General features: G+C 38.0%; 1 protein-coding gene across 2 annotated transcripts in view; it reads left to right on the top strand.

Moving 5' to 3' along the window:
* The first annotated feature begins 5,493 nt into the window (after positions 1–5,493).
* The window catches only part of LOC116693054 (coiled-coil domain-containing protein 114), an 8,089-nt gene continuing 2,548 nt past the window's right edge, over positions 5,494–11,034 (top strand). The window contains exons 1-10 of one of the 2 annotated variants that reach the window (XM_032521729.1): positions 5,494–5,919; positions 6,214–6,275; positions 6,500–6,599; positions 7,029–7,218; positions 7,321–7,446; positions 7,554–7,667; positions 8,608–8,675; positions 9,351–9,526; positions 10,693–10,815; positions 10,913–10,995. In XM_032521729.1, coding sequence (XP_032377620.1) covers positions 6,236–6,275; positions 6,500–6,599; positions 7,029–7,218; positions 7,321–7,446; positions 7,554–7,667; positions 8,608–8,675; positions 9,351–9,526; positions 10,693–10,815; positions 10,913–10,995 — 1,020 coding nt within the window. In that variant the 5' untranslated portion in view covers positions 5,494–5,919; positions 6,214–6,235. Of the gene's footprint in view, positions 6,078–6,213; positions 6,276–6,499; positions 6,600–7,028; positions 7,219–7,320; positions 7,447–7,553; positions 7,668–8,607; positions 8,676–9,350; positions 9,527–10,692; positions 10,816–10,912; positions 10,996–11,034 lie in introns of both variants that reach the window. The other variant, XM_032521728.1, reaches the window with a different exon arrangement.

Raw genomic sequence — 11,034 nt, 5'->3', positions numbered from 1 at the left:
AGGAGAAGCGCTCACTAACACAGATTTAGACAGTTTTGTGAACAATATTTGAGAGAAAAATCCTTTTGCATCCATAGAAAAAGTCTTAGCTCTTTGAGTTCAGCTCATGAATTTATCATTTTTGTTATACATATATATATATATATATATATATATATATATGGATTAAGGAGTGCCTTATATCTATATGCTTACAGTAAATCACAAACCCACAAAATAAATAAACCACATGTAATGTGCTTCTAGTGTTGCAATCGTTGACTGTCTCTCTCCTTCTAGCGTCATTTGTTTGCTTACAGGGATACTCATACTTTTTAGCAAATAAGCTGTTTGATCAACTTCCTGTTGGCCAATAAAGTAACTTGTATGACATGTGATTCCAGTGTGACATTAATAAGTGAGTCTGCTGTCAGTTGTCACGCGGCAACAAACACACGTTAGGCTTTGTCTTTGAAGAGGAATGGCGGAATGGTACATCTTAATACTCTCAATCCCTTTAAAGGTCGTAGTGATTTGTTCTGTTTTGTTGACAGTGGTGACACACTACCATCCAAATTTTTGCCGCCTGGACAAGCAGATTTTCTCTATGTGGGCGTTTGTTACGACCCACAGGATGCTCAAAGCTGTGGGTGTTGTTGTCGGGGTGGGCCAGTCTCCCACAGGGGAGGTCAAGTCATTTCCTGCTCTGAGAGACCTCCGTCCCTCACAGCTGTCAGTGCAGTCAGAAGCCCACCTCCCACATCTGAAACCCCCCTCCTTCTTTTGCTTTTTTCAAAGATGTGATGGATTGCTCTGAAGGAACTCCCTCGTGCTGCTGCAAAAAGATTGATCATCAAAGCTGGACAGAATTTTGTATAATCAAAATTCAATAAACACATTGTTAAAAAAAACAAAAACACAATGAAATGGAGGCCCTGTTGACGTTTTCAAAACATCAAGGTTAAATCAGGAAATCAATAGTTAGTAAAGGTTTAAAAAAAAAAAACAGCAATAATAATTTCGGAACTATCAAACTGAATTGGTAGAGCAGATCAGTGAAAAGCAGATATGCCCCGAAATGAGAAATATCTCAGAAGATAAATGTCTGCCCACTACTTATTTAACAGTGTCTCAAGCTGGAATAGGAAATGAAGTAAGTAGGTGTTAACATACATGTTCCATGGTAAATACATTTGTGTAGGTTGATGTGCTGACATGGTGACACAGGGAATTCTCTTATAGAGGAACCAGCTGTGTACAAACATGTAATAGTAATTAGAGCCCTGTTACAGACTGCAGACAGACAAGTCTACTGCTGTTTTCAACGTCATGGTCAACTGGTCTTATGTATGAGTTTTACACTCCTTTTAATTGTTGTTCCTGTGAATCAATGATAGAGGTTGAACTAGTTTTATTTATTACAACCTCTAACATTGATTCAGCTTGTATCACAGTAATTCTTATTAAGTGTAAACATTTAAAATAGATGATTAGGTCAAAATGCCTCAGTTATAGCTTCTACATGTGTAAGAAGTGATAATTTGTATCCATTAAATGTGTTTTTGAGTATATGAGTAAACTCTGTAATAGGGCATCAGAGCTGAAGCAATTGGCATTTCCATTGAACTCTGGAATGACGTTGTCAATGTGTAAAACCAGAGTGAAATTCTTATGAAAAAATACTGTATAATTCCACCTCTTTGTTACCGCCCACCACTTCCTTCAGCCTGACATGTAACAGTCATGTTTGATGTTTTATTTCATAGCAGACTGCCAGAAAGTATGGTCTACACATTTTTTGTGAATTGGTTTTTGAAATGAGGGATAAATAGAAAGAAAAGTTATGATTACGTTTTGAATAAGTACCCTTCATTCAGACTTTATCGCTGCTGTCTGCAGAGCTGTGTGGGATTTGAATAACACAACATTCCTTTAATCGTTTTTAAATTTAATGGATCTGATGGTTGGGTCTGGCAAGTCGGAGGCGTCAAGGAAGAATCTGGCTCCTCAAATGTCTGAGTGGGCTTTGCATCACAGCCTTTGACCTCATCCTGTGAGGAGACGGCTCAGTTATCAAAGAACCAACAGCCACCAGGAGGAAAAGGAGGATGGCTGAAGAGTGATGTTTGTGCTGCCTTTGATTGTTGTGTATCTCAGGAACTGCACTAATCTCCAAAAGTAAACCCTTTCTGTGGAATTTATTCTGATGCCAACTGATTGATACAAATTATACAAATAGCATTATAGGCCTCTTATGTTTCCTGTGAATAAAATGTAGCTACAAGCAAATCAATGGATCAGAGGTGGAAAACACACATATACAAACACAAAGCTTTATGTGTAGTGGTGCTGTCCCTATAAAAGATAGAAAAGCAAAATACTTCCCCCCCCCACGGGTACCGAAAGAGAGACAAAACAGGGTCAGTGAGAGGAAGTGGCAAGGATTAAAGTGATTTAAACTCTGTGACATCTGATTTCATGGGGACAGCTTCAATGAAAGGCACAGACTCGACCATGAAAAGAGCAATTCTATGCTGATGATGCTACAGCACTGGAGGCCTGGGCAGCTTCCCTACCCGAGTTTCCAGGCTTCAATGTGGGCAGAGAGTCTGCAGGCCCAGTGGGAGGCCTTCCGCAGCCTTGTGAAGTTGATCTCAAGTTCATTAAGAGTTTCAGTTGAAATGAGTGAGGATGGAGGGAGAATAAAATCTTTTCACTTTAATACAAAGAAACTGTATATGGGCAAGCGATTTGACTTTTACAACAACTTTTTCCTCACCATCAATAACTCCACTCTCTCTTCTTTTCCACAGCAACTTCTCCTTTGAACACATCAATCAAATCACCAGAACCCCCCCTTTTTTAACCTAAAGAATATAGCTTGTCTCCACCCATCACTCTCCTCTGCTCCCAAAACATTGAGCCATGCCTTCATCACATCCAGAATTGACTAATGCAATTTCATTATTTATGGTACATTATTCAAAGTCCTAAATAAACTGAATTAAGCAGAATTCTGCTGCTCATCAGCTCACTCATTCACGCTCATGTGACACAGCATCCCTGTCCTCCAGAACCTCTACTGGCTCCCTGTCCCACAACAGATACAATTCAAAGTCCTTCTACGAGTGTTTTTCATTCTGGGTAAACAGATGTGACAGAACGACTGTCAATATCTGCTCTATCTGGTCAGTCTTTTCTGAGTCACCACATGACATACAAGGTCACCTTTCAGAAGGGGAACAGAAAATAGTCAAATAATATTGTTATTGGACTACTGAATATTTACCGTGCGGGTGGGGGGATCCTGACTAAACCATGTTTTACAGTTTACTGCTCCCCTCTCTGCTTTCCTCCTCCACTTCCTTGTTCAAAGATGCCTGTCTTGTAATGGATAATAACGCAGTGTGACATTGTAACAGCCCTCCAGCAGATATTACTGCATGAAAGCAAGTAGAGTGTCCGAGAAAAGTCGAAGCAGATGTAGGAGGCTCTTCCTGGCAACATGACTGATTCATGCAGTGAATGACTCAGGGGATCATAAGATTATCAGCTCTGCAGAATCCATATCACTGGCCACAGCATGCCACCAGAAATCATTCTTGGGAAAAATAGATCTTCTAGCTAAAAAGTGAAATTAAAGATATGGTGAGAAAAAAGATTCAGATACAGCATATGAAATAAAACAGAAAATAAATCTTTATATAACCTTCCCAATACTATTATGTTTTAGTTGCTTCAGCTGCATCATAGTAAAGTGGGAGTAAGTGATGCTGTGGTGAGGTAAGGCACTGCTTAAACATAGGCAGTATGTGCCTGTGTGTGAGAGAGGGTTGAGGGTAGGGCTCTGAGAAACGAAAGGGCTCTGTGGTGGACTGGTTGAGTCATTCAAAAATGCAGCTGCTGACTCAGTTTGCAAACTTGTTTCCAAGAGCACGACGCCAGTTTATCTGGCATATTGTGTGTGTGTGTGTGTGTGTGTGTGTGTGTGTGTGTAAGTGTCTGATCTGTACTTGTGAGGACCAAACATCTTCGTAGAAACAAGATGAAAGAACTCCTCCAGGTTCATCTTTATTACTCTAAAAAAGGGAACTTTTAGACAGAATTAATTATATTAAACTATATGCGTGTGGTTTATTTAAAAACCGCTCAAAGAATTACCAATCAGATTACATCAAATGGAAAATGAAGCTTTGCCCGAAGGAGTGCCTTTGCACACCACTGTTGTAATCCCATCCTGGCAGCAGGTCAAAGTTTTACTGTGATTCAATTATTTCGTCAGATTTACTTACACACCCTTCTTTCACAGTAGTCTTATAACTGTGTCAGTCCAACTATCAACACAGCATGATCCATCTGGCAGTATGGACTCTGGGACACACTCCAGAATTAGTCATACTGGATGTGTTGCAAGGTCCAAGGATGATGTGCTGTTGTTGACATTAAATGTGTTCTGAGGGTAATTAAGGACACCTCCCTGCATGATGGAATGTGATTTCCTGATAAAATAGTAGAGCTGTTACCTGAGTGTGGTGCAATGTAAGTAATACAGAATTTAGAGAACTGTGTGAACAATAATTACCTGTTCAGCTTTACTTAACTTCTTCACGCTGTATTACAATAAAACTGATGGCAAAAACAATAAGCAACAGATGCTTCTGGAAAGATATATACTGCAGGCATCATCTGCTTCAGCAACTTTAGACCTGCACTCCAGTCTCCAAATGGGTGGCAACTTAAATGCTTTTAGTAAAAAAAAAGAAAAAAAGCTCAATAGGCTATTTGTAACTGAAGCCCACCTGAGCAATAATAGCCATAAGCACCATCATCTGTGACTACCTGTTAGCTAAGTGTCCCTGATCAGTGGTCAATAAAGTCATTCATGTGGCTATTTGATCTACTGCCGGTGCTAATTTCTGTTAAACTCACATCATAATTGTGATACTTGGTAATCCTAGCTACGAAATGGTATATTTATTATTAATTTCATTCATTTATTTTATTGTATTTAATTTATTTTGTCTCTGATAACTAGCCTAGCTAACGTTAACTGCCTCAGCCATTTTATTTGTAACGTTAGCTAGATGAGTTTCAAAGTAAAGGCTGTGACTGTTTGGACAGCTTGTAACGTTATATAGCTATGTATGTTATGCTAAGTACCGTTAGGTATAACTTATATGTCTATGTAGCATAGCGCCGTGAACTGTCACTGGAACAGCTGCTTTGATCAAAACATTTCCAATAGCTGCAAACATTAAAACCTTAATAAGACTAACTCATTTATTCCTATAAAATACTTTATATAAATGTACTGGAGAGCTGTGTGTCTGTGTGTTTTTACTGTGGTACGTGATTTATTTTCAGGACTACAAACATATAAACTGAATCTAAAACTTTTTTTGATTCAAATTTACAATGACCCATAGACAGCTAAAGAAGTGTTGACAAGAATGTTCTAAATAGCTAGTTGACCAATCAGACAGCCTGGTCGTAACTACGTTACTTGTTAGCTGCACCCATGACCTAGCTAACGCTAACGTTAAAAAAAAACAACCTAGCTAGCTAGCTAGCTAGCTATCTATGTTAGCTAATTAAAGTTGGTATAGTTTACTTAGCTAGCTAACTACCCAACATAGACGGCAAATAATCATTATCTTGATAAATCTTGATTTCTCTCTAAATCGCTCGAACTTCTTTTTAACATTTTTTCCTCCTGTTACAGTAGCTAACCTAACCTAAACCACTTAAGCCAGCTAACTAAACAATGCTAGCTAATTCGGTTAGTTATTATAAATTAACGATTGCTAGCTAACGTTATCTCAGTTTGGCTAGCTAATGTTGACTACAACAACAGTAGCTAGCTGACGCTAGTTTCTTAAATACCATTTAACACTAACGTTAGCTAATGCAGATTTCTTATTTGTGGCTAACAACCAATAAGTAGGCTAACGTTTATTACAATTTAGCTAACGCTAGTTCCCTAACATTACTTGTCATTTTCACTTTATAGCTAACGTAACTGACGCTAGTTGCTTAGATACCATTTAACACTAACGTTAGCTAATGCAGATTTCTTATTTGTGGCCAACAACCAATAAGTAGGCTAACGTTTATTACAATTTAGCTAGTTCCCAAACATTACTTGTCATTTTCACTCTATAGCTAACTTAACTGTCACCATGTTCAAGAAGTTAACAATCTGTTAATTTAAGCGTTGTTATCATCACACTCAAGGCGGATCATAACATAATTCAATATGAGTCGTCGATCATCTGCTGTCAGGAGTCTCGATTTTTGTAAGTAACTGTTAATGCCATTATTTAGCTAGCTACGCTAGTGCTATGTTTTACATATTAATAATTTGCTTAATTTACTTTTTGTAATTTAAGCAAATTATTATCTGACTAGCCAACTGTTAGCGTTAGGTATCTCTCACACCACTAATAGAACTTACATAACGCTAATTCATTAAAAAATAACGTTTACGTTAGTTTTGAGATGAGACTTATTTTTAATGCAGCGGAAACCGACCTGAACAAACTGCAGCTGCATCATCTTAGATCAGAGGGGGCCAAGCGGGCATACACTGAGAAAATCCAAGGCCTCATCTTCAGAGACAAGTAAGTGGCCTTCTTTATCTACCAATTCTTGTCAGCTCCAGGGACATTTTACAGCGATTCAATAATGTTATAAGTCCATGCTAAATTCCATCATTATTAAATTCGGTGTGTTTTTAGTAATTGAATAAATCATAACTATAGATTAGATTGAAAGGGACATAAATTCTGGGCCAGATTGAAACCCAAATCGGAAGCATCTTTTTTATCAAACAATGCCAGTCTAGGATGTCTTTTAGATTCTAGGTAGTAAGAGTAGGGAGAAGAAAAAACAACAACTAATACTCAACATAATTAGACTTATGTGACTTTTAAAGGCCTCTGTTCTATGTTTTCATGTTTGTTGGAGGCATAACACCTAATTTCCTCTGTAATTTTCACATGTTTGGTCCAAATGTGTGTATTTATGTGTTTGTGCATCTGTGTAATCAGACGGGAGATCCAGAGGCTCCAGGATGAACGTGAAGAGCTTTTACTCAGTCTCAAAGCCTCTCAGAGTTGTTCTACTCGTTGGACTGATACTTGTGTTGTTCAAGACCTTACTTCCAAGTTGGCCTGTGGAGACGGGATAGATGAAGAGCTGGAAGCAGAAAAAGGCAAAGTGGCATCTTTGAAAGAGCAGGTGAAGTGTGTTTTCCCATAAACCATTCACAGAATGCAGTACAGTGAATTGCTATTGCTTTTCTTAACACAGTTGACCCTACTTGTGTGCTTTTGTTTTCAGATTTTAATATGGGAGAGGAAGTTGGCAGGACAGAAGACTGGTGGGGGAACTACACATCACAGTAGGAAATCTGATAAGAGCAACTTACTAAAAAACATCTGCTTAATAGAAAACAAACTGTACAGGGTTAGTGGTACACAGATATTAATTATTTTTAATTATTATAATTTTTGTTAGACTAAGTCTAACTACTACTAGTAAACACAAAAAATGTAGGTATGTTTCTATTCTAGGGTCGCAAATGCTTCAATACTACAATGACCAGGAATATCAAGTTGAGGGAGGAGCTCAAGATACTGCAGGTTGAGAAGAAACAGTTCCTACATGTTCAAACTCGGCTGGAAAAGGTACATTCAGTTAACATCAATGAGTTCTTGAATAAACCTACCCATGAATGTCAGCAAGACAATAGAGATGATAGTGGACTTTAAGTATCTTGGTGCCCACATCACTGAGGGTCTGACCTTGGTGCTCCATTCTGACTCAGTGGTGAGAAAGGCAAGGCATAGACTGCCTACCTCATACGCCTGAGGAAATTCCAGGTATCCCCTCACATACTGAGGAATTTCTTCCTGCCTTATTGAGAGCGTCCTGACGGGAAACATCACTGCCTGGTATGGAAATGGCACCGAACAGGACCGCAAGAGGCCCTGCAAAAGAGTAGTTTTGTTAGGCTGAACGTACAATAGATGGTGCCCTTCCCTGCCTAAAGGACATTTACAAGCACTGTAAGAATAAGGCTAGGAGAGTCATTAAATATGCAAACGGCTTAACCCGGATAACGGCCCTTTCTCCATGTTGAGGTTGGAAATAGGGTACCGGATACACCAAGCCAGCACTGAGAGGATCAGGAGGAGCTTCTACCCTCAGTCCACTAGAATCCTAAATAAGGACACTGACTGCCCCCCCATCATACACATAAACATTTATTTGAAACACTTTTTTAAATGCATCCATTGAAGGAGCAGACAGATTAAACTTACAATTGAATTTTTATATTATTTCACCGGACTTTTACACATACAGTAAATTGATTGATCTATTAATTAGATTGATATTTCAGATTGATGCTTCCATCCCTCTTACTTTTAGATCTTGTTGAAATAACAGAATTCTTTTTATTAGATTTAATAAAATCACTTTACAACCGAAGATTTAACACCATTCACAAAGTTGGAGATTTTTGGGAATAGTGCCAGACAAAACTTGGCTGTTGATAGTGGAATGTTTTGATGTGGGTTTGGGTGAGTGAAGAATGTTGACAGTTAACTGTATTATCTCATCCAGAAGCTGCATGCAATTCGCAAGGATATTTGTAATCTCATGACGAAGTGCACTGAAGCCTTCAATGCCAGGTAAACCGTTCTCTCTCTAAGTCTAGTTATATTTATTGTGACTGACTGTGCACAATCTTTAGGTTTGAGTACACATTTATATGTTTACTCACCAGGCACAGAATCAGAATCAGAATCAGAATCAGAAATACTTTATTGATCCCCGAAGGGAAACTCTGTGTTGTAGTTGCACAATATTATAAATAGAGTAGAAATACAAGAAATAAAGAAATATAAGGAATTGGATACGTACGGTATTTACATAAAGGAATGTTATTATACATTATTTACATAATTCACATAATTAAGGATTTGGAATGGTGAAAAGTTAAATAATAATAATAATAATAATAATTGTGGTATTTGAGATTGCACACAAGGAAGATGTATTTGTTTTGACAGGGAATTACATGCTTACAAAAAAGCAGTTGCTCATTCAGCTGAGCATGCTATGCTAACTGAGATTGTCAACCTTACTTACATTACTTAATGTCTAATAGAGGGACATCATTAAGCGATAACAAACAACACATGCATCAGAGCAGACTTCATTTGCTAAAGTTATACCATTGAGGCACACTTGCATATGTCTGCTTAGTTTTTACCAAAAAAAGGTAACATCCTAGCTTTATGAAGATAAAGTACGTCCACTATGTATAACTGTCCAATTTGTTTTATGTTTATGGCTACACCTAGTGTGAAGAGCCATGAAAAACAGAGGATGCTGGTGGACCAGAATGCTAAAGATGTGGCTCAGTACATCCAAGAGAGGAGCAAGTTGAATCGAGGAATGTCTCATTACTGCAAATTTGAGGTTTTCCTAGGTATTAAGGCTATTGCACGCAACAACCAGGACACAGACCACAACAAAGGTGACTATAAATCTCATGCTCTGAACACAAACCAAAGCTACTCAGCAAGTAGCAGCAGTCGTGCTTTCTCCTGTTTCTTGTGGACAGTTCTTGACAGCGTTTTCCACAGGTCATTATAAGCTTCATCATTATAGCTCTGATATTCAACAGTATTTTGAGATTTTTTTAGTCCTGTAGCACAGACTGTTTAACACAACAGACCACTATCACTGCAGGTCAGTGTTTACAATCCAAATGTGTTGACATCTAATCAAATGAACTAGTGACACCTTGTGTTGAAAAGATGTTACTGCTTGACAAAGGACAAAACGAGAAGGTTTTTCTATTGCTATCTTTTTATTTTTGTGTGAGTGCACATTTTTGAACACACACATCCAATGAATTGTTTACATTTTATATTACAATATTACTGTGGTATAACCTAACTATATATGCTTATGTGATTTCAGTCTTTCTAAGCTTTTTTGGCACCGGTTTATGCATTATAATGTATCATTTTTAAAACAATGTGCCATTTTAAATAATACATGCCTTTAGTAAGAGGCTAGAGTGAAGATCCCTAAAAGTGCTTTAGTTTTTAGCGAGAGTTTTTTTAGATAGAACAAAGCACAACATTTGTCTTATTTTCTTAGGTCTCCCACACATGAACTTCTTAAAAATATACAGTATATTAATGCAAAAGTGGTTAAACTGACAGTTATTGTGACACATCCCATACATAAAAGAAGTGCATAATAAAGCCAGGCCAAATGGGAGCTCATACACCTAAACTGCAAATTCTGATTGATCCTAAATCTGGTGTGAGAGTGGGCAGGGGTTACTCTATAGGTGTGAATAAACAGACTGTGAAGATTTTGATGCATTGAGGAGAATAAGAAAATTGTTGTTACACTTTGTTCTACCTCCGGTAGGGGTATCTCAAGATTTTTGATGCCTTTCCGCTAGCCTATACTGTAAGTCGGTACGTAGTAAACTGGATAAGACGTTTTATCAATACAAGTCGAGGTGGGAAGTTATGTAACCTGAGACAAATTTTCCACAAAAAAGGGCTGTTTGTAATTTCTTAGATACAGCAACTCTTGTGCAAGATTCGCCCATTGGATAATACGATAGTAAGGACCTTGTGGTGTATGAGTTTCACTTCAGTTTCACATCTGTCCCCTTAGTGAAGCTCAAGCAACTAGAGTCTAAGGAATTTGGGCTGGAAGATTTTGTGGATGCTATCAAAAAGATCCTCACAGAGACGAAGGAAAGTGACCTGGACAAACTAGTCAGGAACTTCATACAAAGTAAGTTCCCATTAAAAAATTACTAAGGCAATGGAAGTTGAGCATTTTGTATGCAATCAAAATATGAGGAATATGATATGTGATATATTTCCATTAGTGGAGGAGCAGAACTACACTTTTTGGGAATTTGTCAACTATCAGCAAAATGAAGCAGAGACCATTCAGAGTCAGATCTCTCAGGTTAGTGTGTTTGTGTGTGTGTGTGTGTGTGTGTGTGTG

Source organism: Etheostoma spectabile, chromosome 7 (genome assembly GCF_008692095.1).
Source record: "Etheostoma spectabile isolate EspeVRDwgs_2016 chromosome 7, UIUC_Espe_1.0, whole genome shotgun sequence".
In the NCBI taxonomy this organism is placed as follows: Eukaryota; Metazoa; Chordata; class Actinopteri; order Perciformes; family Percidae; genus Etheostoma; species Etheostoma spectabile.
Note: the sequence above shows the minus strand (reverse complement) of the source record. Positions and strands in the feature narration are given on the sequence as shown.